General features: G+C 43.4%; 1 protein-coding gene and 1 long non-coding RNA gene across 4 annotated transcripts in view; both read left to right on the top strand.

Annotated features, from left to right (window-relative positions):
• The first annotated feature begins 309 nt into the window (after positions 1-309).
• The window catches only part of LOC132233506 (uncharacterized), a 251,850-nt gene continuing 224,228 nt past the window's right edge, over positions 310-27,931 (top strand). The window contains exon 1 of one of the 2 annotated variants that reach the window (XR_009452649.1): positions 310-442. This is a non-coding gene — a long non-coding RNA (uncharacterized LOC132233506). Of the gene's footprint in view, positions 443-4,400; positions 4,490-27,931 lie in introns of those variants that run through there. The other variant, XR_009452650.1, reaches the window with a different exon arrangement.
• Positions 13,441-27,931, top strand: part of TBCA (tubulin folding cofactor A) — a 63,937-nt gene continuing 49,446 nt past the window's right edge. Inside the window, exon 1 of one of the 2 annotated variants that reach the window (XM_059694263.1) lies at positions 13,441-13,615. In XM_059694263.1, coding sequence (XP_059550246.1) covers positions 13,563-13,615 — 53 coding nt within the window. In that variant the 5' untranslated portion in view covers positions 13,441-13,562. The remainder of the gene's footprint in view (positions 13,616-27,931) is intronic. The other variant, XM_059694264.1, reaches the window with a different exon arrangement.

Consider the following 27,931-nt stretch of genomic DNA (forward strand, 5'->3'; position numbering starts at 1 on the left):
AATTGGCTACAAAAGCAAAAATAGGGATAAAAATTTAAAGGGTACAGTGAGCATCCAGCATAAATAGTTTGCAACAGCCACTGAAAAATGTAGGTTGTTTTTTCCTACTCTGACACTTTTTTTTCTCCTTTTTGAGTATTTTACAAAGTATTCATACAGTCTAGATCAGCTGTTCTCAATCTTTGGTCACGACCCCTTCACAGGGGTTGCCTAAGACCATCGGAAAACACACATATAATTACATTTTGTTTTGGTGATTAATCACTATGCTTTAATTATGTTCAATTTGTAACAATGAAAATACATCCTGCAGATCAGATATTTACATTACGATGCATAACAGTAGCAAAATTACAGTTATGAAGTAGCAACGAAAATAATTTTATGGTTGGGGGTCACCACAACATGAGGAACTATATTAAAGGGTCGCGGCATTAGGAAGGTTGAGAACCACTGGTCTATATACATTACAATCTAGGGAGGCAATGTGTCTTGAATGCTCTCCCCACTATTTTTATTCCTGTTAGAATAGTTAAAATGTAGCTGCTTTATTTGTGTAATATTCAGCCAAACCTCAAAAACCACTTACAAAAGAGTGTTCATAAAACATTCATTTTTTCATCTTTATTTATGGAAATTAACTTTTGTAAAGCAAAGAAAGCAAAATTCCACCATGTGTAATAGTGCTAATAACCTAAACGATATATCAGTCTTTACCTGTAGGCACTAATTTTCATGTACTATGAGTTAAATAATATTGCATTCCAAGTGTTTATTCTCCAGTGACCTGGTGAAGACAAATTCTCATTTTAAAATAAAAAATTGAACATGTTAATAAACCCTTTTCTGCAATTTTATTTGTTTTCTTTAAATGCTTAGGAATTTTCCTACCTGATTTTTTTTCTGTACTAGAAGTAAAATATAGGCATATTAAGAGGCACTATTTGCAATAATATCATAAATATTTTTAATGTAAGATGTGCCCTTTGGGGTGATGGAAGTTCACTTAATAGATTCCACCCTATTTGGAAATTAGAGTAATTATCATTTATTAACCACTGAATACATGTTAAGAATTGCATCTTTATTCACACTATTGCTTTTTATCATACCAAAGTCTTTCCCCTTCCAAAGTTACATAGCTAACACTAAATCTGATAGGCATAAACACAAAATTTACATAGACTATTTTAAATGTATTTATTTAAAGGATATTTTAATGTTGCAAATTGCCAATAATAAACTTAATATGTGATGCTTTCTTTTTTTACTATTTGTGATAGATCAATCTAATAATATTCATATCTGAACTTATCTAATCTAATAAAAGAGAAACATGCAAATTGACCGCACCTCCGCTATGCCCCAGCCATGCCCACCAGCCAGTCAGAGCAACTATATGCAAATTAACCCAACCAAGATGGCGCCCGGCAGCCACAGAGCTGGAGCAAGCAGGAGGCTTGGTTGTCCTAGCGATGGAGGAAGCCAAGCTTCCCGCCTGCCCTGGCCAGCTGAGGCCTCCACTCAAGGCAACAAAGTTTCAATTACAGAAGATAAATAAATCCCAGATATCTGCTTCCAGCCAGCCTCCACTGGGAGCTTGGGTGGCTGGGGTGTGTGGCTAGCCTGCAAACAGCCATCAGCCCCTCACCCAGACTAGCCAGGCACCCCAGCAGGATTCCCCACCCTGAAGGGGGTGTGGCCAGCGTGCAAACAGCCATCAGCCCCTCACCCAGGCTGGCCAGACACCCCAGTGGGGACCCCCATCCTGAAGGGGGTGTGACCAGCCTGCAAACACCCATTAGCCCCTCACCCAGGCTGGCCCGGCACCCCAGCGGGACCCCTACCCTGATCCGGGACACCCTTCAGGGCAAACCAACCGGCCCCCACCCATACACCAGGCCTCTATCCTATATAATAAAAGGGTAATATGCAAATTGACCCTAACAGCAGAATGACTGGGAATGACTGGTCACTATGACACACACTGACCACCAGGGGGAAGATGCTCAATGAAGGAGCTGCCCCCTGGTGGTCAGTGTGCTCCCACAGCAGGAACTCTGCTCAGCCACAAGCCAGGCTGATGGCTGCCAGTACAGCAGTGGTGGTGGGAGCCTCTCCCGCCTCCTCAGCAGCGCTGAGGATGTCCGACTGCAGCTTAGGTCTGCTCCCCGCTGGTAAGTGGACATCCCCCGAGGGCTCCTGGGCTGCCAGAGGGATGTCTGACTGCCAGCTTAGGCCCAATCCCCCAGGGAGCGGGCCTAAGCCAGCAGGTGGTTATCCCCCGAGGGGTGTCAGATTGCAAGAGGGCACAGGCCAGGCTGAGGAACCCCCCCCCCGAGTGCACAAATTTTTGTGCACCGGGCCTCTAGTAAACCTTATATGTGGATAAGCAGCAATTCTATTGGAATCCTTTGCTAGTTCACTGAAAAAAATAAGCTTACTCTACAGGCTAATTTTATTAAAAAGAATCAATTCTGGATAAATTTGTTCTGTGCCCACGAGTAAAGATAATAATAATGGTTACCATTTATTGAGTGTTTATGATGTCCCAGGCATTATGCTAGATCCTTTAATACAGGTGCATTATATAACTTTCACAAGAACCACTACCCTGTGTGGCAGCTATTTTATCTCTACTTTACAGTTGAGGAAACTAAGTCTCAGAGACAATTAAGTAAATTACTCAAATTATCCAAAGAAAGTGTGACTTAGCTGAGGCCCAAATTCCTGCTTTTAATCATTTCAGGAGCATCACTGCATGACTGCATGCCAAAACATTTGAGTAAAAAGTGTGTGTGTGTGTGTTGGGTGGGGGGAGGGGGGTTGACTTAGTCATTAATTACTGGTTACTTGGTGTCATATAACTTCCAGTTGCTGTACTAAATTCAACCAAGGTCTGTATTGAATTCCTTTACTCTGATTTCTCATGTGGCTAAAAATCCAAGGGGAATTGGTTGAATTTTATCAGCTCTAAAGTTTCCAAATCATTTGGAGGCATATAACTCTTATTAAAAAAAAAAAAAAAAAAAGGATTCTTAAAAATCTCAATTATATGATTAAATGGCAATCACATTCACACATATATATGCAAAAAGATGGTAATAATGGATGAGAAATAATTGTAGTAATAATGAAATAACAAGACAGTAATTAAATATTAGGGTAGGGATATTTGAATTAGAACTTGTGGAAGTTGAAATGTTGACGTTGAAATGAAGCTTTTCTCTTCAATTTAGAAGTAATATGTTTATATTACCTTAAAATATTAGGGGGAAAGCTATTTCATGAAGACTTCCTTCCCCTTGCCAGACTATCCTGCAGAATCCCAGTAAGCTTTCACAGATGATAGCTGAATTTTTTTTTTTTAATTTTAGGTTTATAACCCAAGAGGAATTCTCTAGGCCTTAAGTAGTTTACCTTAATGGACAAGAAACTCTGTTGGAAGATAATTTCAAAAAGAAGTAAAAAAATTTAAATTTTAAAACCTATACGAAAGGCTCTGTGTGAACCAGTATTTAGAATATTCTTTTAGTAATCTAGAAACTGTAATCTGTTGTCAAAAAAATCCTTATCTTTTTTGTTGTATTTCCCATTAATACCAAAAAAGAATATGTAATGACAAAGAAAAATACTTCACACCTAAGAAAGATTACTTACTGAAAGGAATACTCATAGATAGGATAAAAATAAAATAAATCATAAATATTTTGCTGAGAATTTCAAATAGAACAGTCATAGATGGCTCATGATAAACACATGAAAAGATTTTATCCATAGCTTGTAATCCCAAAACACTTCTCAGGCCTCTCTTGATTGACCCTGAATAAAAGTCTAACTTCAGGTGACAAAAAAAAAAAAAAAAAAAAGGCCCATTAATGTTGCTCATGCATTTCAACATAAAAATGGAATGGAATCATTGACTACAGGTAGAAATGTGCAAAACTATTCAAGATAAATATGCTGCTTTGCGGCTACACATTCACTCCACTTTTGTCTGCCAACTTGATTTTTGAATTGGGCACTCATGGATAAAAGGTATGTGATCTGAAAAAATAGTGTGTGTCTTTTAAAAGTCAGTGTCACGTACTGTCATTCCTTTTGGCAAAATTTATGTTACATGGTACGAGACCATGGGCTGAGCTAATGTAACATGATGCATTAAGAACCACACATGATGACTGCAATATGTGTCAGAACAATGAATTGTTATATCAGATACCTGTTCAGCTGTAAATAGGACCCTCTGTAAGTCACTGGCGAAAGGATTGTATTCTCTCCTTACCTGTATAGAACTCCTATTATCTAAAACAGCGGTTCTCAACCTGTGGGTTGCGACCCCTGAAAATAGATCCTGCATATCAGATATTTACATTACGATTCATAGCAGTAGCAAAATTGCAGTTATGAAGTAGCAACGAAAATAATTTTATGGTTGGGGGTCACCACAACAGGAAGAACTGTATTAAAGGGTCGCAGCATTAGGAAGGTTGAGAGCCACTGAAACATGCACCTGTCCAACATCCTTACTCTGTGGCCTGTGGCCATTTGAGTTGTATGTTTAATACGCTCAGACAATGAGAACACAGCACATTATGAAAGCCACGGTTGGAGATACTTTTTATTTCATAGGGATTTTTCTTCCAAAGATCCAATGGCTATATCTTCCGCTCCCCTCAGTGAAGAGACATACTCATGGAGCTCTAATGGAGTCTAACGAGAAAGCCCTTTGGGCTGCTAATAATAGAAGTCTCATAAACAGTAGCTTAAATGCCCAAGGATTTGTTTTTCTCAGGTAAGATAACTAGGGATAGACAGCTGCTGGTTTTGGTTCAGCAGCTCAATGATACCAGGGCTGCTGTCTCTGAAATGTTTGTCTTTCCCTCATGGTTGAAAGATGGATGTTTCACTCCAGTTATTCCGTCTACTTTCATGAAAGAAGGGGTGGGGGGAGGGGCAGTTCCCTATATTTGTCTCTTTTATCAAGAAATTCAAAGCATTTTCAGCAACCACCTACATATTTCCATCTATATTTATTTGCCCAGAATTGTGCACTTGGTCACTTCCAGCTGCAAGAGAGGTTGAGAAAGTAACCCCTGCAATGGAATCAGGTATGGAAGAGAGTCTGGGGAATTACTGTTGGGTAAGCCAGTTAATAGTATCTTCCTTAGATGTCACTAATAGTATGGAGGAGACTTTAAACAGTGATAATTATGGTAAAAAAATTAATATTGACTTCTACCTCACAGTAGGCATGCCTGCATAATACTCTCCTCTTAGGGTTAGTACTGATCCCTCCCATGGTTAGTACTTTCTCATGGTTAGTGCTCCTAGGGTTAGTACTCTAGTATATAAGAAAGGGCCTTCAGTAGGTCTACCTCCTCAAAGGCCAGACCCCAAAGATCAAGTCCTAGAGACAGACAGTGTGTGTGAGAGAGAGGGGGGATGTTTCAGATTATTTTAGTAGCCCATTTGCTGAAAGGGAAGGTTCTGTGACATTATTAAATGGGGGAAATAGTCGTTTTAAAGCAGCATTCATTCATTTAATAAGTATTTATTGAGTGCCTATGATGTGCCAGGCATTGCTACATGCTGGGATACAGTGGTAAGGAAGTCCAACATGGGTCCTTTTTATACGGAGTAAACAGTCAAATATTAACTCAGCATGATCTCATTAATGATAACATGTACATCTCTATATTCATTTGACTATATGTCCCACTGTGTTCTTAGTCTCCTACTTAGGACCTCCTTCCTAGGTGACATTTATTTAATGAACACTTCGTATGGAGCTTAATAAGAATGAGCACTATCCTAAGCACTTTATAAATATTAACTCATTTCAGCTTTATAACAACCTTATGAGGTAGGTACTATTATTATTATCACCCACATTTCACAGATGAAGAAACTGGCACATAAAGAGGTTAGTAACTTGCCCAAGTTTACAGTTAGTAAGCAGAGCTAGGATGTGACCCTAGACCAGGGGTGGACAAACTTTTTGACTCGAGGGCCACAATGGGTTCTTAAACTGGACCGGAGGGCCGGAACAAAAGCATGGATGGAGTGTTTGTGTGAACTAATATAAATTCAAAGTAAACATCATTACATAAAAGGGTACGGTCTTTTTTGTTGTTGTTTTATTCATTTCAAACGGGCCGGATCCGGCCCGCGGGCCGTAGTTTGCCCACGGCTGCCATAGACAGTTGGGCCCCAAAGTTAAAACTCTTTACAACTACTGTAAACTGACAGTAGGAACAATTTCACCTGATCCCCTATCCTTAGAAGTGTGGCCAAACTTCATGATCTAAACGCATGGCCTCAAGCATACAATATGGTACTCACAGACACAGATAAACACACTGTTTTTGAGGGCCTGGGCATAGGCCTGGGTACACAGCAATAGTGGCAGAGGTGTTTTGGCTGGTGTGTTGATACATTTATTTATTACTGGCTTACAGGAAAGTCATAGATACAAAATCATTAAAACAAAGAAAAAAAGGACAAAAGGGTGGAAGTAGAGTTGGGGTTGGGGTGATAGGGAGTATTTACATTAGAAAACCTAGGATGAGGGAAACTCCTGCAAATCAGCCCAAAACCAAGCTCCGAGGTTCTGGAAAACAAGGCAAAGAGGAAAATATGAAGAGTTATATGGCTTTTGTTATCTGACTGAAAGAAGATCCTTGACAGTAACAAGAGCCCTAGTACACAATCTTTTGGTTTGTGGGTTTGGCGGCGGCTGTTGCTTCTTTGGCTTATGGGACTGCCCAGTAACTTTGTATCAATGAGCTACTGGATTTCTAATGGTAGCATTTACCTTTGGTGAGTCTTCTGGGTTTTTTGTTTTCTTTTGATTCCACTCATCCCCTGCCCCCAGTATTTCATTGCTCTGCTGCTTCACTTGAAATTGCATTTCAGTGTGCCAGCCAGTTGGACGGCAGTAGTTACTGAGTTTAGCTCCTGCTGTGTACAGAACACAGGTGTAGATTAGAGGAGGCATATTTATGGAAGACAAGATTCTTGCCTCTAAAGAAGCTAATAATCCAACTAGGAGAGTGAGCACACACTTGTGAAAGACTCAATAGTTTTTAAAAGAAAAAATGAAAATTAATATTGGGTGATTCCAAAGTATGGAGGGAGCATTGAACAGGCGGGGGGCAAGGGGGGGGGGTCTGTCGTGGTAGATTTTCTCCAGAAGGTGGGGTTTGATTTTGGATTTAAAATAAGGGTATTAGCCCGGCTGATGTGGCTCAGTGGTTGAGGTCACTGTTTGATTCCTGTCAGGGCACATGCCCAGGTTTTAGGCTTGATCCCCGGTAGGGGGCATGCAGCGGGCAGCTGATCCATGATTCTCTCTCATCATTGGTGTTTTTTTCTCTCTCTCTCCCTTCCTCTCTAAAATTAATAAAAATAGATTTTAAAAAGTAAAATAAGGGTATTGGACTGGCAGGGTGGAAGGGTGTTCCAGAGCCAGCTCTGAGAGCCAGAATGAGTAAGCCAAGTGTAGGGAAGGGCAAAGACACTAGATGGATGCCCAGCCTTCCTTGGGGAACTCCATCAGGAAGAGGCTGATGCAAAGGGGCACCTCATTTTATGCAACAGATACATTTTTTTTTGAAAATAGAAAACAGCAAGAGGCCCGATGCACGAAATTCGTGCAAGAATAGGCCTTCCTTCCCCTGGCTGCCAGCACCGGCTTCCCTCTGGCACCTGGGACCCCGGCTTCATTCAAAAGGTCATCCAGAAGGACATCCGGTCTAATTAGCATATTACGCTTTTATCATTGTAGATCAGTGGTTCTCAACCTTCCTAATGCCGTGACCCTTTAATACAGTTCTTCATGTTGTGGTGACCCCCCAACCATAAAATTATTTTCGTTGCTACTTCATAACTGTAATTTTGCTACTGTTATGCATCGTAACATAAATATCTGATATGCAGGATGTATTTTCATTGTTACAAATTGAACATAATTAAAGCATAGTGATTAATCACAAAAACAATACGTAATTATATGTTTTCCGATGGTCTTAGGCTGAAAGGGCGAGTTGTCTCGGGGCCTGAGCACGCTGCTGGCGGCCTCGGGCACCGACTCCCCAGCCCACGGCGGGAGCCCGGCGCAGGCTGCCACCCGCCTGCCGCCCCCGGACCGGACCGGACCCACGCGGCAGCAGCGGCAGCGGGGCGCGTGCCCTCGCCCAAGGAGATGGAGGAGGCGGCGATCGCCGACGCCCCCGGGAACTAGACGGAGGATGTGGACTTCCTGCCTGGGCTGGAACTGGTCGATCTACTGGACCCCCAGCAACGGGACTGGCCCCTGGAGCCCGGGCTCAGCTCGCCCTGGGGGGGGCTAGGACTGCGCTCTCCATCTTGCCCTGGGTCCTCCATTTTTGGGGCAGCCGCCATGTGCTCAGGAGAGTGCCTTCTTCCCGGAAGCCCAGGCCCCTGCTGGCCACGCCCAGGATGACCCGACTCACGCCTGGCCAATCGGCGGGGCCCACAGTCCCCTCTCCTGCCCTCACTCCACCCCCCTTTAAAACCCCCTGTCCCATCAGGCCTCGCTCTCTCTCGGCCACTGGAGCTTACCGTTGCATCGGTGAGTGTGGCAGGGGAGCCAAACCCGGGTTTGAAATAGATGACTCTTTGCTTTTGCATCGGACTGACTGGCTCCCTGGGGGTCTTGGGAACTTTGAAATCTGGGCACAACATTTTGGGGGCTCGTCCGGGATTCCCAGGACCATTGAGGGACCCCCAGTCCGAAGAGTCTGACTGACCGCAGTAGGTGTGTGTCCTTGTGTGTTCTGTTCTGTTTGAGCTCGTTTCTGGATTGCCTGAGGGGTCTAGGCGGACGCGCCGTGAACGACCACAGGCGGGGGAGAGTTGGAAGACGTTCCGCTCCCCAGGAGGGATGGATATGCCCCTCACCCCAGGAGGGATGGATATGCCCCTCAGAGGGATGGATATGCCCCTCGCGGAAAGCAGGTCGCTCCTGCTAGCTAGTTTGGTATAAGGCCAACGTCTAGCTTTCAGGTTTGGCTTCCATGGAATTGGAAGCCTGTATTTTCGAGCCCTGTTTAGTGTTCTGTGTTTGTACTGGATGGATGTTATGGGATGGACTCAGACTGCACCTTTGGGTATTGTGATTGATCATTTCAAGGAGACTGGGGGAGGCTTTAGAGCTCCCTCAGGGGTTGGGAAGTTGTTAGGAATTGAATGGATTGTTTGAATGTCTGGTGAAAGTATGCGAGTGTGGAGGGAGGGGGGCTGCCCTCCCCCCTCCTTTGTGTGGCAGTCGGCGGCTGCCTGAGTGAGGGTCTGTGGAAACAGGTCACCCCCTCCCCAGGTAAATGCATCTGGGATTTCTGTGCACGTGTAGGGAGAAAAGCTGGCTTAAAACTAATGTGCGCACCGATTTTGGATAGGGTTTTAAGCTAGCGTCTCCTTTCAAAAGTGCAGGATAAATCCCAAGATTAATCCATAATAAAGAACAGTTTTTCCAAAAGGGAAAAAAAAAAAAACTGGTCCTTTGTTAATTAAGAAAGCTTTTCTTAATGGAGGGAGGAGATAGTCGCCTCCTGCCTGCAGCAAAATCTTAAAGAATGTGGTCAATTTACATCTGAAAAGACCAGGGAGGCCAAAAACCTGTCTTGCAAGGCTCGAATGTGGTTCTCCAGAGCCACTTGAAAGTAAAAAGTAATTTGCCTCATGAAAAATCTAGAAGACAGAATTAAATCTGTTGGTTAAGTATTGAGAAATGAAATCTAGAAAACACTGCTTTCCTTAAACTAAGGACAATTAAAGGTTATGTCAAAGTCTTTCAGGTAGAAACTGTGGTTTCATACTGATCTTAAAGGGCTCCAGTTACCTTGCCAACTCAGTATTTGGGAGACCCAGGATATGCCTAAGTTTAACCTAGGTTCTAGATAATGTGTTTACTTAAATATGTATCTTTGTTGTTTAAAATTGTTTAACTAGTGCTAATCACCTAAAAATTAAGGCTAAAAGTTCTAGCTACCTGGAAAGCATGGCCTTGGTGTGATAGGAGGAAAAAAGAAATGTTAAATGGATGGTAGACCAGTGAGCTGGGACTGGTCACTAATGGTGGATTGTGAGAAGGGCTGGTTGTGGCCTAACTTCTCCTTCCTTGGTACCCCTGAAACGTCAGAGGGTACTTCTGGCCTTGGTTTTCCAATGTGTTTAATCTGTCAATTTTGTTGTTTCGCCGAAATCCTCTTGAGTGACATTGAATGATTCTTTCCTTCCTCTTTAACTTTTGGGGGACTGTGTGAATGGATTAATAGCTTCTAGATGGTATTCACCATCTCTGAGACTTCCAGAGAGAAGTCAAAACTCAGACTGGCTACACAACTGAAACTGATTTGTTGGTATTTTGTGGTATAAATGTGGACCGTTTCTATCTGGGTGAGACATAGGTCAAAAGTCCTGTCCTAGGATGTGAGAAAGGGAGGCCTCCACATCTGTTCCTGTCTGCTCAAGATCCCAAGACTGTAAAGGTAGACGGCGTCGCGACCTGGATCCATCACACTCACGTCCGGTCAGCGGATCCATCCATGACCCAGAAAGACTTCATCACCAAATGGAGCATCGATAGAGATCAACGCAACCCGCTCAAGCTCAAGCTACGGCGTGCTCGACCTGCCTGATGCCAGTAACATGACTCGCGATCACTCCTGTCACCAGGAGCCCCCACAATACTGTGTAATACACTTAGATAATGCCTGCATCTTCATGGACAAGGCTCCAAAGAGACAAGGACAATTTATGGGGTCACATGTTTTTCATTGTATTGATATGTTATATTAACCTTTGATTCTTTTGCAGGTTTTGAATGTATGTTGGCTATCCTGGAAGGGAGCTGTGTGGGGTGACCCCCAAAAGTAAAGGGTGCCTAGCTACCAAGAGGGCAGGTGTCCAACTGGGCAGGGAGCGGTGCCCATCAGGTTTTGGTCTCTGTTGAGAGACAGCTAACAGTTGGCAGCCTGTAATACTGTCTTGCAGGCCTGAGTCACCATGCCCATGTCAGGGGTAGTAAAGCTGAAAAAAGCCTGTTTAGAATAGAAGGTCTGGGGCATAGTTATGCATAGGTAGAAGGTTTTATGCCAACAGTTACTGTTTTGTTTCAAATCCATGAAAAGGAAGTAGCAAGGAAAGTCAGAAAATCTTAGAGTAGATCAGTATGTTTTTCTCCTTACGTAATTCCTCCGAAATCTGGCAATGCTAAATAAGTACGTTTCTTTGCATAGATCCAATGAGACTGGTTCCTAATAATGGTTTTATTAACGGAAAACTTTGACTGGAGTATCATGTTTTAAAGAGCCCTGTCTGAGCTCTAAAGACTTGAAGCCACTAAGAATGCCACGAAGAAAGCCTGGTATCCTGCTTGGGAGCCCTGAAGATGGCTGGCGCTGGAGCGTCAGGCCCATGCCCTACCATCACTGGCGGTTGGTAAGAGTAGAAGGGGAGCAGTAAAGATGCCTCTGCATCCCTGCGGAACCCCCACACACTCTGGGCCGCAACGAGTAGGAGGGCTACTGAGATGGGCCTTAAAGCCTGGAGTGTGGGCTCAGGTGGAGTTGCTACAGGTGAGGGATTCACCTAACTCAGCAGATACTGCAGGCAGGCCTGATGGCATCTGGATGGCTTGGCTTCCTGGCCCTACGGGGCACATTAAGGTTCAACCATGAAATTCCAGCAAAGGTAGTCAGTTACCATTCTTGTTGTGTTTATGCAAACATCAGGACAGTAGATACATTAATCTTGATTTGGCTTTTTGATAGGCATGGAGGAATTTTAAGAAGAAAAATCCTATTTCAATAGAAGTTGTTAAATCTAAAATGGTTTCTTTCCCTTCCACCGGACCATTTGTTAAGCTTATAGGGATAGTTCAGTTGATAGTTCTGTATGCCCAGCACGGGCCTCTAGCAACGGTGGAATAGAAATGCAGTCCGTCTCATGATTGAGCCGGAAGTTCCAAGACAAAGGGGGGATTGAAAGGGCGAGTTGTCTCGGGGCCTGACCACGCTGCTGGCGGCCTCGGGCACCGACTCCCCAGCCCACGGCGGGAGCCCGGCGCAGGCTGCCACCCGCCTGCCACCCCCGGACCGGACCGGACCCACGCGGCAGCAGCGGCGGCGGGGCGCGTGCCCTCGCCCAAGGAGATGGGGGAGGAGGCGATCGCCGACGCCCCCGGGAACTAGACGGAGGATGTGGACTTCCTGCCTGGGCTGGAACTGGTCGATCTACTGGACCCCCAGCAACGGGACTGGCCCCTGGAGCCCGGGCTCAGCTTGCCCTGGGGGGGGCTAGGACTGCGCTCTCCATCTTGCCCTGTGTCCTCCATTTTTGGGGCAGCCGCCATGTGCTCAGGAGAGTGCCTTCTTCCCGGAAGCCCAGGCCCCTGCTGGCCACGCCCAGGATGACCCGACTCGCGCCTGGCCAATCGGCGGGGCCCACAGTCCCCTCTCCTGCCCTCACTCCACCCCCCTTTAAAACCCCCTGTCCCATCAGGCACTGGAGCTTACCGTTGCATAGGTGAGTGTGGCAGGGGAGCCAAACCCGGGTTTGAAATAGATGACTCTTTGCTTTTGCATCGGACTGACTGGCTCCCTGGGGGTCTTGGGAACTTTGAAATCTGGGCACAACAAGGCGACCCCCAAAGGGGTCGCGACCCACAGGTTGAGAACCACTGTTATAGCTGGTGGAAAGTTACTGAGCATCTACAGTGCGCCAGGCAGTGAGCTTCCATCTTCCCCCCCACTCTGTGAAGGGGGAGTTATTTCCGCTCCGCCCACGAGGCAACAGGCTGGGTGGGGAGGTGCAGTGGCTCCCGTGCCCAATGTCATCTGGCCTTTAAAGGGTGGGACCCGAATGTCAGTGGGTCTGACCACCAGGCCCAAGCTTTTGTGTGCCACACACATTTTCGTAAGTTAAATATTTAAGTTACACCCTCGGTGATGATTACCTAAGTCCTCTAGTCATTTCCTTTAGGCGGTACATACCTACAGACACTTTTTGCAGGGGTCTGGGGTAGAGGGTAAGCCTTTTCTTGACTGCGTGCACGATGGTAGTTTATTTCATGAAAGGTACATCGCTTTGCCCTGTTTGATACCAGATAACGACACCGAAAATATCTTTAATACGATTTTTGGCCACTAAGCGGGTAATCTCGCAAAGCCATGTCACCGCCCAACCTGTCCGTAGGGGAGACACTGAAGTTTCCCAACACAGCCGGGCTGTGGCGACCGGGAAGAGGGTACAGTTGTGTCCTTCTCAAGGGAGGGGAGAGCTAGAGGAGTGCTGTAGGGAGAGACGGAGGCGGGCTCCCCGAGAGGAGAAGCGAGCGGCGGCCGGTCCAGCGTCGCGAAGAGCGGCCCGATCGGGTCTCCCCGCCCCGGGCGTGGCAGGGGCGCCGGCCAGCGCCGGGGTCTGCGCATGCGCGCGGGGCCGTGGCGACTCCGCCGACGCGACCGCCTCCTCCGCGCGCGCTCGCAGCACGGTTACCCCGACTCTCTGCCCCTCCTTCCCGCGGCGCTCGAGGGACCATGGCCGATCCTCGCGTGAGACAAATCAAGATCAAAACCGGCGTGGTGAAGCGGTAAGGAGCCGCGAACCGCGCTGCCGCCAGCGCCTCCCCTCCCTCGCCTCGAGGCGGCCCGAGAGGCCGGGCGGAGCGCAGGCCCCAGGCGGGCGCCGGAGTCCAGGCCTCACCTGCTCCGCGGGCGGCGGGGACGGGCCGGGACAGAGCGGGGCGCGCCGGTGCCGGAGCCCGCGGTCCGGGGCACGCCCCTCCCATTGCCCCTGCCCTGGATTTCCCCTCCGTGAACGGTGAGGGTCGGCGGCAGCCCGGCCCTCGGGCGTGAGCGGGCGGGGCGGCGAGCGGGAGGCTGGGCCGGGCTTCGGTAGCACCTCCCCTGCGCGCGCCGCCACGCCCACCGGCCTCGGGGAAGCGGACCCGGGAGACCGTGAGCCCGCTCTGAAGTTTCGGGGGCCGCCGAGAGCCCGGCCCCGATAAACAGCGAGGCCTTGGTGACGCCCGGAGATGAACGCGGCGGCGGCCTCGCGGCCTGGGGCCCAGAACGGGGGCGGGGACTGCAGCGCCCGCCGCCAGTTCCCGCGGCCCCCTCTCCCCACTGCGTTCCCGAGCTCGCCCCGGAGGTGTGGGGTGCCGTTTAAGGAGAGGCCCCGCCGTCGGCTCTCACCCCGGCGGCTGTTACACACTCCGTGCCCGTTAGGACTCGATGGTTGCGGCCCGCGAAGGTGAAACTTTTGAGAGGCGGCCCGGGAGAGCGGGTGGGCGGGCTTAGGAAGCAGCGGCTGGCCGAGAGGCCTCGTCCCAGTCGGCTGGCTTTTCCCTCTGTGCCCACCGTCTGTCCCCCCGTAACGCCTTTCCGCCGGAAGGAGGACAAGGCGCGGGGGAGGAAAAATCCCGCTTTTAAGCTGTTGCCCCGCGGCTTAGGTCGCGCAGCAGGACCCCGGACTTCCCCGGACGCTTCCAGCCTGGAGGCGGCCAGGAGACCGTGTGAGCAGCTGCGCGGCGCACAGCCCCTTCGGGAGGGAGGCGGCGGGCTCAGGCCCGAGTCCTGCCGCCTACTCTGCGCCGTTGCCTGCAGGTGCCTCGGGGTCTTCATTTGTGAGACGGAGGAAGCGCCCACCTCCTGCGGCTGTTGCGGGAGGCGCCTGCCGCGCACGCTCTGTACCGTAGTGTGTGGCAAGCCGCCGGGGGAGACTGGGTGTCGTCCCGTCTTACAGACGAGCAACGGAGATTTAATGAAGTTAAAGGAGGAAAGCCAAACTTGTCTGAGATCTCAGCACTCGTCAGTGGCAGAGCAGAGGCAGGAACCCAGGGTTCTGATCTACAGCTTCCTGTTTGAAGGACAACACTTCCAAAGTATTTTTTAAAATGTGTGATAATAGGAAGGGAATTGAGATCTCTCTCTCTCTCTCAATATATAGCTATATATGTGTATTTAAAAGATTTTTTCAGTGACAGTTGAGAGATGTAATTAAAAATAGAAATAATTTGCACCATTACTCACCCCAGCATTCTGTTGTTCACTTTTGCTAGACTTGACTTTGGTTATGTCATTTTCATACATCTATTTAGTAGAAGCACCAGGGTATAATGGAGAGTGCTTTACATAGAGAATCACGAGAAATGACTTCTAATGGTAGAGTCCCATTAATTACCTATGTGATTTTGCCATTTCTCATTCTAATGATCTATACTAGTTTATGAAATTACTCAGTTCAAGTATTATATGCTTACAGTACATGTTCTAGAGAAAACAAACCCATTTAGATAATTAAGAAGCTAAATTTTTAGGCTTCCAAACATTCCCAAGTACTTATGGAAACTGCTTGGAGATAAAGTTTTATTTTCATCTTATTTCAATAACCGCATTATCAAATTTTAATGTTGATTCTTCATACTTCATCACATTAAAATCATTTTTTGAAACCTGCATAATTTACTATACAGTATATTCAATTGCTTATATATTAATGAAAATATCTATCATATATTTTTTCATGGCTTTGTTATCGACATTTTGGAATGGAGTTCCCCATGTGTACTAAAATTAGATATATGTGTGTTTTTAATCCTAAAATTTCCATTTTAGCTATTTATTACACATATTTTGCTTTGGTAGATAACCATCTAATTCTGTAAATATTGTTCCCTACTCTCCTTCTCTCGTTATTTTTCTCTGAAATTTAAGTATAGCTCTTTCCATCTTCTGAGTTAGTATCTTACTTTTAAAATTCTCCATTGTACCTCAGCAAAGAAAAAAAATAGATGAGTGAGATACAGCAACATATCAATGATTGCTGGGGCTGAATGATCATGGGGCTTCATTATATTCTGTATATGTTTAAATATTTTTTCATAAAAAGGTTTTTAAAGGTATGCATTTTTCCTCCTCCAAATTTAGTTTCAAAGATTTCTTGATTAGTTTCATGATTCAGACATGTTCCTGGTTTTGTGAACACTGGTTTCTTAAAACAATGGTCTAAAAACCAATTTCTGTTCTCATCACCTTTTTTCTAGTTAGATGTTCATTTCCCATAGCCCTGTTTCTCTTCAGAAGTCATAACTTTTATTTGGAAGAAGAGATTTAAAGTCATCACTCACACCCCTAGTTCCTTCAGTTTTCTTCCCAGGAATTGAGAGCCACTAGAAATATATTCTCTATGTATTGGTCCTAGAGTTCAGTTTGGGTAGGCTATAATAGGGAGGGTGCATTCTTGGAGTTTTAAGTATTTAATCAAGTCCCCTAGAATCCTTCAGGTGATCCAAAAGTGTCGTTTAGTGGGCTTTAGGAAGAAATCTGGGCAGGCAGATGGAATATTACAGGAACATGGAAACAAGGAAAAAAATAGATGGTGATGGGCATCAGGGAAGAGGAAGATGGGTGTTTCAGCAAGTTGGCAAAGTAGTGAAGGCAATTAATGGGTGGCAGCTATTTTAGAAATGAAAGGAGTAACAGGTTTCAAGGCCATTATTTTAGGCCCTAGGAAAATAGAGAGAAGCCTCAGGGACCCTAATCTTAGAGAAACGTTGTTACCTTGCATGGTAACAAAGGCAAAGTATCTGATTTTTGAAAATGGTTGTTAAGAGAGATTAGATTCCTAGAAACAAGGAAAGAGTACAGTTACTAGGAATCTACACTAATAAAAGAGAAAAATGGTAATTGGCGTACGACGATACCCTTTTCATTGGCTAATCAGGGCTATATGCAAATTAACTGCCAACTAAGATTGGCAGTTAACTGCCAACAAGATGGCAGTTAATTTGCATATGTAGGCACAATGCAGGGAGGCGAAAGGGAAAGCAGGAAGAAGCCCCCTGCCACTGACAGTGATCAGAAACCCAGGGGGGAGCTAAGAGCTGGGGAGCAGGGCAAAGGCGGCCCTGGGGCCACCTTTGCCCTGCCCCCGAGCCATGATCGGAGAATCAAGTGCCTTTTCTGCCCTGGCCAGTGATAGCAGGAAGTAGGGGTGGAGCCAGCGATGGGAGCTGGGCACGGTCGAGGCTGGCAGTCCCAGGAGCTAGGGGCCCCTTGCCTGGGCCTAAAGCGAAGCCCACGATCGCGGGGCCGCTGCAGCTGTGGGTCCCCGCTGCCCGGGCCGGACGCCTCAGCCAGAGGCATCCTGCATGGGCAGGGGCGGAGCCCGCGCAATTGCGGCGCCCCCCGCTGCCACTGCAGGTCCCCTCTGCCCGGGCCGGACGCCTAGGCCAGAGGCGTCAGGCCTGGGCAAGGGGCCGATCCTGCGATTGGAGGGTGATGGGGGTCAACGCCTGAGGGCTTCCAGTATGTGAGAGGGGTCAGGCTGGGCTGAGGGACACTCCCCCCCGCCCCACACCCAGTGCACGAATTTCGTGCACCGGGCCCCTAGTGGTTTATAACAGGGGTCCTCAAACTACAGCCCATGGGCCACATGCAAATACAAATATTGTATTTGTTCCCGTTTTGTTTTTTTACTTCAAAATAAGATGTGTGCAGTGTGCATAGGAATTTGTTCATAGTTTTTTTTTAAACTATAGTCAGCCCTCCAGTGGTCTGAGGGACAGTGGACTGGCCCCTTGTTTAAAAAGTTTGAGGACCCCTGGTTTATAAAGTGAGAATTGGACAGCAATGAGGCTGACTTGGTTCTGAGCCTCTGACTCCTAGGACTCCTTACATATCCCCTTCCCAGCAACAGGATTGTTTTTTCAGGACTAATTCTGGCTGTGAAGCTAGAGAAATGTGTGTACTATGGGCTGGGTGGGTAATTGTACTAAGTTTCTTCAAGCAGCAGCCTTTGTTCACATGTGACTTACTGTTAAGTGGGTATTGGTTGGTAAGTTTGGGTCTGGCAGGCCCTTTTTAAACATTTGGATCCATGTTCCAGAAAAATTGCTGAACTTAATAATACCTGTGACTGGGTCATAGCTAATCTGGCAGCCCTAGCAGGAAGTTACCAAATATCACTCCAATTTTCTTCTCCAGTGCAGAACTGTCAAATCCTCTCCCATCTTTTTTCATGTCTAGGTAGCATCAGTACCCTGGTTTACCTGGGACTGAAGGGTTTCCGAGGATATGGAAGCTTCAGTGCTAAGTCTGGGAAAGTTCCAGGCAAACTAGGATGATTAGTATTCATACCTCTTCTGTAACTAGCTAACATAGCACTGTTTTCTGTGTTATTTGAGACTACTTGCTGATAGTACAACTGTGAATTGAATGTTGTACCTTACTTAAACTAAAATTTGAATGCACTCTGTAAATAATGAACCCATGCCAGAAAATATATGGTCTCTCAGCTAAATAATATGTCCACAATAAGTTTCCAAATAGAATTTATGTTTGTAAGTGTGTGTTTTTAACCAGAGTTATGATAAATTCAAGAAATTCTTTAGCAAGGAAAGGTTTTCATCCATTTAACATAAAGAGATATAACTTTAAAGGCAATTTATTTTCAATAAAACCTGCTAAACTAGCCCACTGGTGAGTGAATTAATTAAAAATACTTTCTTAACTATATCTTTTTAGATTGGTATTGGCTTAAAATCCAGTGTGAACAAAGAATGTTAAAGCATTGGAAATAGCACTGACTTTGGCCCATAGTTCCCTCTGATTAAATGAAAGTGACACCAGTAGATTAGAATGAGACTAGGACAATTCACACTGCAATTGTGTTAGTTTAACTTTAACAATCTTTTAACACTCTTGTTTAAATGTAGCTGACATACCATAATTACAAATCTACAAGCCTTGATTATAGAATTTTACATCATGAATCTGTGGGGAAGTTGTATTGATTTTTTTTTTTTTTAATAAAGTGCCTTTCCCAAACTGTAGCATCTCCCCAAGTTTGTTTATACCTATACCTCTGATATTTAGGTGTGTGTATATATATGACATACACACACACTATACAAAAGGCATAAGAACAACATAAAAGTTAAGTAAAATCTCCATGTTATTTGTTAAATTTTTATATTCATATATTTATGTCATACTGACATATTTTATATATACTAAATATATATTATACGAACTGACATAAAAGTGAAAGATATGAATGACACTATACTTACGTAGATGTAGACATATCGTTTTTACACTTTAGCTTTAGCTGTTTTTACACTTATCATATTTAAAATTGAAGTGTGGTGGACAATATCTGGGAGAGGTTAAGGACATAGCCCTGTAAATTATTCCTATAAATTTTAGTAACTTTTTTATCTTCTTTTCTCCTCTTTTCCTACATCATACCGTTTTGATTTGAGTTAAAGTAAAAATGGCCATCTTCCTACCTTGAAATTTGGCCAACTCTTTTTAGAATTTCTGTAATATACCCAGTTCCGCAAAGTGATAGTCCAAGGCAGTGTCAAAATGGATTATAGGTGGTCAGCTCTTCACCACCTTCTGCCAACTACTTGGCAAGCAGTGACTCTTAGCTACACAGCTGGCAACCAGATGTCTCTTCAAGCTGGGAAGGGAGAAAGCTAAGGCCACTCATGACCATGGCTTTTCCAACACAATCTATATTATTCCACAAGTTGAATGTGGGAATGAAAGATATTTTGACTCATTTGTGTGTGTCTCTGTCTGTGAATGTATTCTGTTTTCATTGCACTTTTTGTTTGGTAGGATATTTTGAAAATCTGTAGTAATTAATCAAGGTTGAAACATTTTGTTAATAATAGTAGTTCAGAACCCTTAGAATATAAATGCTTAGATGTGTGATCTATTTTATTTCCAATAATACATTTATAGAAGACCGTGATTTCTATTGTGAAGCTGTTTTATGTGCACAAATAGAGCTGATTTCTAAATAACATCATAGATCTTGACTGATCCAAGATCACTTATTTATTAGGTACATTTGAAGTGCTTCTTTCTGAGTCCATTCCCTCTTTCTCTCTCTTTGCCTGTAAGTAATTATTATCTTGAATTTGGTCTTTATAATTCCCATGCATGTCTTTAAATTTTTAGTTTATATGAAGATATACATAAACCATATGACAGTATTGTTCTGCTCACTTAACAACTTTATATAAAGATAGATAGGTAGAGCCCTGGCCAGTGTGGTTCAGTTGGTTGGAGCATCATTCTGGACACCAGAGTCACAGGTTCGATTCTGGCCAGGGCACATATCCAGGTTGCAGGTTCAATCTCTGGTCAGGCCGCAGTGTGGGAGGCGGCTAATCAATGTTTCTCTCTCACGTATCTATCTTTTTTTTAAAAAATTGATTTTAAAGAGAGAGGAGAAGGGAGGAGAGAAACATCCATTTGTTGTTCCACTTATGTATGCATTCATTGGTTGTTTCTTATATATGCTCTGACTGGAGATTGAACCCTCAACCATGGACGATGCTCTAACCTACCCAGCCAAGGAGTGTTTTCTCCCCCCCCCCCCCCCACTTCCTCTCTCTAAAAATCAATAAAATAAAAAAAATTTTAAAAAGATAGACACACACACACACACACACACACACACAGAAACCTGGTCATATTGGTGGTTTTGTGAGAAAGAACCTGTGTAACTGGAGGACAGGGTTGGGAGAAAGTTCTTATAATTTTAAATCATGTGTTACCTTTCAAAATATAAATTAAAATTTTAAAAATTTTACATAGTGTCATATTATAGGAACATTTCTGTAATTTTTGTGCATATTGTTTTTGAGATTTATTATTGTTTAAACATATAGCTCTAATTCATTCTCTTGTATTTTTTCATTCTATTGTTGAATGATATTTAGTTTTATTTTCTCCACTCAGTTTTTTACATTTACAAAATGGTGTTACCATTTACTTTGTTAAATATGACACCTAGTGCACATTCATAACAGTTTGTGTAAGGCAGAATTTCTCAAGCAGTGAGCCCTGAATGGATTACAGGTGTATGAAGGTATAGTTCTCCTTACCTTTCAGGATGGCCAAGCCTGGCCAAGAACCGGCCTGGGATATATGGGTGAAGAACAGCCCTGACAGAAGGAATAGTAAATACAAAGGCTTGAAAAAGAGAGCAAGGTTGGTCAGTTTGAGGGGCAGCAACCAAGTGAGAGGAGGAGGAGGGGTAGGAGCCACTCTGCAAAGTCGGAGAAAGACTTATAGGACCTAGCGTGTAAGGACTTGAGCTCAAGTCTCAGATCTGTAAAAGTTTCTAAGCTGTCTCCAAAGGTAGTGCTCCCTTCTCTGTGCTCTCAGAGAACTTTGTAGTTTTCACTAAGATAGTACTAAAAATACATTTAAGCTATCTGTTCCATCCACTGTACTATTGGTTTCAAAAGTATGGTCTAGAAATCCCTTGGGGTCCCTGATATCTTTTCAGGGTATCTGCAAGGCCAAAGTTAGTTTCATAGTAATACTAAGATAATATTTGCCTTGTTCACTTTCATTTGCTCATAATTGTACAGTGAAGTTTTTCAGACGCTATATGATATGTAATATTGCAACAGATTAAATGCGGAAGCATATGAGAATCCAGATGCTTTTTGGGGAAATAATAGTTTCATAAAAATAAGTTATTCTTTTTTTTTTTTTAATCCTCACCCCAGGATATGTTTATTGATTTTAGAGAGAGGGGAAGGGAGTCAGAGAGAGAAACACCGATGTTAGAAAGACATTGGTTGGTTGCCTTCTGTCCATGTCCCAACCAGGAATCGAACCCACAACCTAGGTATGCACCCTGACCAGGAATTGATCTGGCAACCTTCTAGTGTACAGGATAGTGCTCCAACCAACTGAGCCACCTGGCCAGAGCAAAATAGGTTATTTATTTATTTTTACTGGTTTTATTGATTTTTAGAGAGAAGGGAAGGGAGAAGGGGGTGTGGGAAACATGCCTCCTGCATGCCCCCTACGGAGGATGAAGCCCGCAATGGGGACATGTGCCCTGACTGGGGATCAAACCAGTAACCTCTCGGTGCATGGGACAGGACGATGCTCAACCAACTGATCCATACTGGCTAGAGCCAAAACAGGTTATTCTTGTTGATATGTACATTTCTTTTATATTTAGGTGGATTAAGTATACTTAAATCTTTTTAATTTTAAAAATATTCATTAAGTTTTTCAGTTTTAATTTCTAGTACAGTAAATATTAATAGACATAATTCACATGAGCAAGTAGGGTCCTGTGATACGTGATTTATAATAAACATATATTTGGTCTTTCTCCCCATTTCTGACACAGAGCTACTAAAACCCTTGGAATTTCCTAAGTGAAGAGAGATAAAAGGTGTATTTTGTTATGTTAATGAGGCAACTTCTGGAAAGCTGATAACTTATCTAAGAAAGGGGGATATTGCTAGAGGAACCAACCATAATTCAAGGACTGGAACTTTTGACCTCTGGGACAGGGAGAGGGATTAGTGCATTGGTATCAGGATTTTAAAAAGATTCCCAGGTGATTCTAATGTGCAGCCAAGGTTGAGAACCACTGCTCTAGACACTGTTTTGCACACTGCATTTTTTTTTGCACTTCGATATTGGAATATACGGAACAGCCTCTGTCCGACCGCCCCCCCCCCCCCTTAATGACTGCAAAATAGTCTTTTGTATGGACATACCACTTTTTTTAAAAAATATATTTTATTGATATTTTACAGAGAGGAAGGGAGGGGGATAGAAAGTTAGAAATATCGATGAGAGAGAAACATAGATCAGCTGCCTCCTGCACACCCCTCACTGGGAATGTGCCGGCAACCAAGGTATATGCCCTTGACTGGAATCGAACCTGGGACCCTTCAGTCCGCAAGCCGACGCTCTATCCACTGAGCCAAACGGGTCAGGGCCACTTTTTTTTTTAAACTAGTCTTTTATTAATGGGCCTCTATATCGTTTCCAGTATTTTACTCTTTTGGAAAATACAGTAATGAATTTTCTTCTATATCTGTAGTTTTACAAATGTGCAGGTATATCTGTAGAACAAATTCCTATAAGTGGAATTGCTGGTTTAGGGGAAGAGAAACTTTTTGCTCTACAGGGTAGGGCAAAAGTAGATTCACAGTTGTAATACAAATAAGTAATACAATAATAAATAATAATTCAAGAAATAAATTCATGTACTCACAACTGTAAACCTACTTTTGTCCTCCTCTGTACTAAATGAAAGGGCGAGGGCTACGCCCGCCATCTTACCCTAGCAGCCATGTGCTAGGCAAGGCTTCTTCCCGGAAGCCCAAGCCTCTGCTAGCCACGCCCAGGATTTCTTTAAACTAACCAATGACAATCAAGAGACATGCGCGCCATAGATATGACCACATCCTGTGTAACAAGACCCGACTTGCACCTGGCCAATCAGCAGGGCCCACAGTCATCTCTCCTCCCCTCACTCCACCCCCCTATTAAAACCCATTTTTCCCACGGGGCTGGCACTCTCATCTCGCTGTTGCGTCAGTAGAGGCTGGGAGCCAGACCCGGGTCTGTAATAATAATAAAGACTCTCTGCTTTTTGCATCGGACTCGGCTAGCTCCCTGTTGGTCTATTGGGTATCTTGAAATCTGGGCATAACACTAAATAAATACTCTGGCTGGGACCCTGTAAATCAGACTGACAAAAGACAGATTAGTAAGAGGAAAACAAATAGACGTTTATTAAAATGCAAACACATGGGAATACTCAGTAGTGAGTAACTCAAGAGTGCTTATAAGACTTGGCCTTATATAGCATCTTAACAAAAGAACAATAAATTTGTACAGAAGTGACAATCTAAAGGAAAAGGACTTTGGGTTTCTGACAAATTGTGAGAAGGTAAATATTTGTGGGAGAAATGGAAGTAAGGGCTAATTGGTAAAGTTTGTCATGTAGATTCCGTTGGTGCTATCTCAAGGCTAAGGGTCTAGAGTTGTCTTTGGTGATTAACTTCTGTCTTCTGGTAGAGAGGAAAGGGGGGACACTTTTACAAATATATGATCTGCTTTTAGGTAAATAGGGGGAGGGCAGATAACTTATATCTGCTTTTTCTCAATTGTCTTCAGCTCAAAATTATGCTTATGTCAAGGTGACATGTTTGGGGGTGACATTCTACTACCCTTCACTGGCTCAATTGGCTTATGTGTTCTAAAATTGGGAGATACAGTAAAACCTTGATATAACAGACTAATTGAGCAAGGGAGTGTCCATTAAAGCCAAAGGTCCATCTATATATATGTAAAAGCCTAAGTGACCAAACGACTGGTCAACCGGTCGCTGTGTTGCACACTGACCACCAGGAGGCAGATGCTCAACACAGGAGCTGCCCCCTGGCGGTCAGTGCGCTCCCATAGCGCCAACACCACTCAGCTGACTGAAGGGCACCAGACGCCAGGCTCATGTCTGGCAAGTGCAGCTGCAGCAGTGCAAGCCTCTCCCGTCTCCGTGGCAGCATGCTACCCAGTGGCAGCGGCGGCAGGCACAGTGGGGCCGGAATGAGTGGGAGTGGTGCAGTGCCTGGCCCCACTACTACATCCCTCAGGGGATGTTGGCCAGGCCTGTGGGGATCGGGTTGAAATCAGCAGTCTGACATCCTCCAAAGGGTCCCGGATTGCAAGAGGGAGCAGACCAGGCTGAGGGACCCCACCAGTGCATGAATTTGTGCACCGGGCCTCTAGTTACATAATAATAAAGTAGGTTTTCTGAATATGTATGTTAAAAAATTGACAAATTACCTGGTTTTACTTATGTAGACACATTTGTGTAATTAAAATTAAGTATGTAAAAGTTTCCTATATGTATTACAGTAATTTTAAATTTATACTGAATAGATCTACTAAATGTGTGCATTCACCAGTCATCAAGAGTTAACAAATGCACACGTCTGGGGCTTGGCTTAGTGCAAGTAGGAATATCAGCTGGTGATTGTTAAAACTGCTACAGAAAGTCAACTCACGACAACAAAACCAGTTACCACGTGCGATGAGGTGTGATAACATGCTTATTATTTATCAAACATTGTTTATGAGCAGTGACTCTTGGATTTAAATATGTAGACTATAGTTGTAGATATGTAATATTTATTTGTTGGTGAAATTACTGCAGTGCTTTTTCCAACACATGGCCTATTCACTAAAATTTGTTAGAAATAACAAAAACTGTTACACTATTTATACACAAATATATATAAAAGCATTTTAAAATTAATAGGGTATTAATTTTCACATATGACATAGGGACTGGAAATTTTGTTCATTAAGTCTGAAGTCCATTAAATCGAGGTCCGCAGAATTAGGGTTTACTGTGTTGGCAGGTTGCCCTTTTATCTACTTATAATTCCACACAATATTTTAACACGTAATTTAGCACCCATTTGGTCTGGAAAGAATTAAACTGTGTAAGTGGAAAAACCCAAGTATGTTTAGTTTTTGTAGGAAAGTACTTTCCACATTGTTGAAAATGACAAGGACTGATGAGGCATACAGGTATGCTAAACAATCGAAATTAATTTCACTTCTCAAAATAGTCCTCAAAGTAGAAAATCTTGTCCTTTTGAAAAATTAAATTGTAGAGCTGACGAAGTACCCCTTAGAGATTCTCTCCTGCTCTTCTCTCTTTCCCTGTTCCCGTACTTCCTACCCGGTTCCCCCAACCAAACAAGAGAGGTAGTTAATTTGCTCAGGATTACCCAGTCAATTACTGGTAGAGCCAGAATCAGGAAACTTTCTAAAATTACATTACACTATGTCATATAACAAGTGTGAATTCTTCAGAATTTATTTTTATTTTCTTAATTGTTGAAAGTATTACAGATGTCCCCTTGGTTTGTTTCTTTCCCATTGACGCACTCCACTATGCACTCGTCCATCCAAGGCCTTCACCACTCTATTGTCTGTGTCCATGGGCTATCTATAATAATAAAAGTGTAATATGCTAATTAGACCAGATGTCCTTCTGGACGTCCTTCCTTCCGGACAAAGCCGCAGAGGGCGGGGGCTGTGGCAGATGCCCCGGCGGCAGCGGGCAGGGGCCGGGACCAAGACCCTTGCACGAATTTCGTGCATCGGACCTCTAGTATGTATATAAGTTCCACAGTTAATCACTCCCAAGCACTCCCCCACCTCACCCTCCCTCTGAAATGTGTCATTCTGTTCTGTGCTTCTATGTCTCTGGATCTATTTTGTTCCTAAGTTTATTTTGTGCATTAGATTCCACATATGAGTGAGATCATGTGATACTTATCTTCTCTGATTGGCTTATTTCGCTTATCATAATACTCTCCAGGTCCATCCATGCTGTGGTAAGAATTCTTTCATTTTTACAGCTGCATAGTATTCCATTGTGTAAATATACCACACCTTTTTAATCTATTCATCTGCTGATGGGCACTTGGGCTGTTTCTAAATCTTTAGCTATTGTAAATTGCTTTGATATACATACACACACACACACACACACACACACACACACACACACACATATATATATATATATATATATATATAAATATATGGTGCATATATTCTTTCTGATTGGTGTTTCTGGTTTCTTGGGATATATTCCTAGAAGAGGGATCACTGGGTCAAATGAACGTTCCATTTTTAAGTTTTTGAGGAAACTCCATATATAAATTTTTTAAAGTTAGATTTTATTCAAAGTTTGGTCTGTTGACATGAAATGTCCAAACCTGTAGAGAATTTTTGTAAGAGTTTATTTGAGCCAGACTGACAACATGCTTGGGAAACAAGATCTCAAATGTTCTGGAGAATGACAGTTTTACAGTTTCTATTATACCTTTGGAATTGAGGAGAGAGTGTGAGGAAGATTACATGAAGGTGGGAGAAAAGTAAGGGACAGGGCTTGCTTAAGGGGGAGATAAACCTTTTATAGGCCTGGGACATGACTACCCACCATGACTTGCCCAGTTAGGAATTTATGATGATCCTGGGAGGTTAGTTTCAGTTGGATTTATTAGAGCTCCTTTTTCATCCACAGGTTGATGAAAGTGGGCTCAGTGATCATTGACTATAAGTTATTTTTCAGTTTTATCATTGGAATTTCAGTTTTAAACAATAAGTAAGTGATATCTAAAGAATAACGATTGGTTGTGTTAGAACTAAGTTTAATAAACTGGTCAGCTTTACTTTGTGAACATTTATTTTGTAGTCAGTGCAGCGTTAATGATTTTAGGAGAGCATGTGAATTGCTTTGGTTCTTGAGAAGATCATCGTGATTTCTGCCCTTTGGAGACATTTTAGAAAGTATGTGCTTTCCATACTGGTGAAAATTATAAGATAAAAACAGATTGGATATGCAGATATGCTAAGACATTTTTAAAATGCAAATCTAAAATTCAAAAATATAAAGAAATACAAATTAAATTGTTTCAAACATTATTTATTGCCAAAGAATCTATCTGGGCAAATAGACTAAGAAGAAACAGAAAAAACTTTAAAAGGCCAATAACACCTTGCTAATAAGAACTAATAGGTACTTAAACTGATGAAAGTGATTCAGACAACAACATATTAACCCCCTACTGTGGCCTGTTTTAAGCTGTTAATAGACATTAGCCTTTTAAAGAAAGACTAACACTTTTATATGCCTTTCCTAAGCTTTTGATACATTTGTGAACTGTTACAACTACTTGCTATATTTGATTATTATAGGTCAGTGCATTTTCCATAATATTTTTGAGAAGTGTTAACTGCTCTGAAAGTTTAGATTCCTTGTAGTCTTTAAAAGTTCCTAATGTAATAAATAATTTTACATTAAGTTTTTTTACTGTAACAATGTTTTTGGTTATATGGAAAGAATAAATGCTGATGTGTTTTTCACTGACAAAAAGAATGTGATGATTGCTCTTAGGTTTGATTTTTTTTTTTACTTATTAAGGCCAGAATTTTTTCAAAATTTTTCTATTAGTATTATATCTATAAAATTATAAGTATTATAAAATTATTGGGTATTTCCCACAAATAAGCCTAATTCTTAAAAATTTGGCCTG

This window comes from Myotis daubentonii, chromosome 4 (assembly GCF_963259705.1).
Source record: "Myotis daubentonii chromosome 4, mMyoDau2.1, whole genome shotgun sequence".
Taxonomy (NCBI): Eukaryota; Metazoa; Chordata; class Mammalia; order Chiroptera; family Vespertilionidae; genus Myotis; species Myotis daubentonii.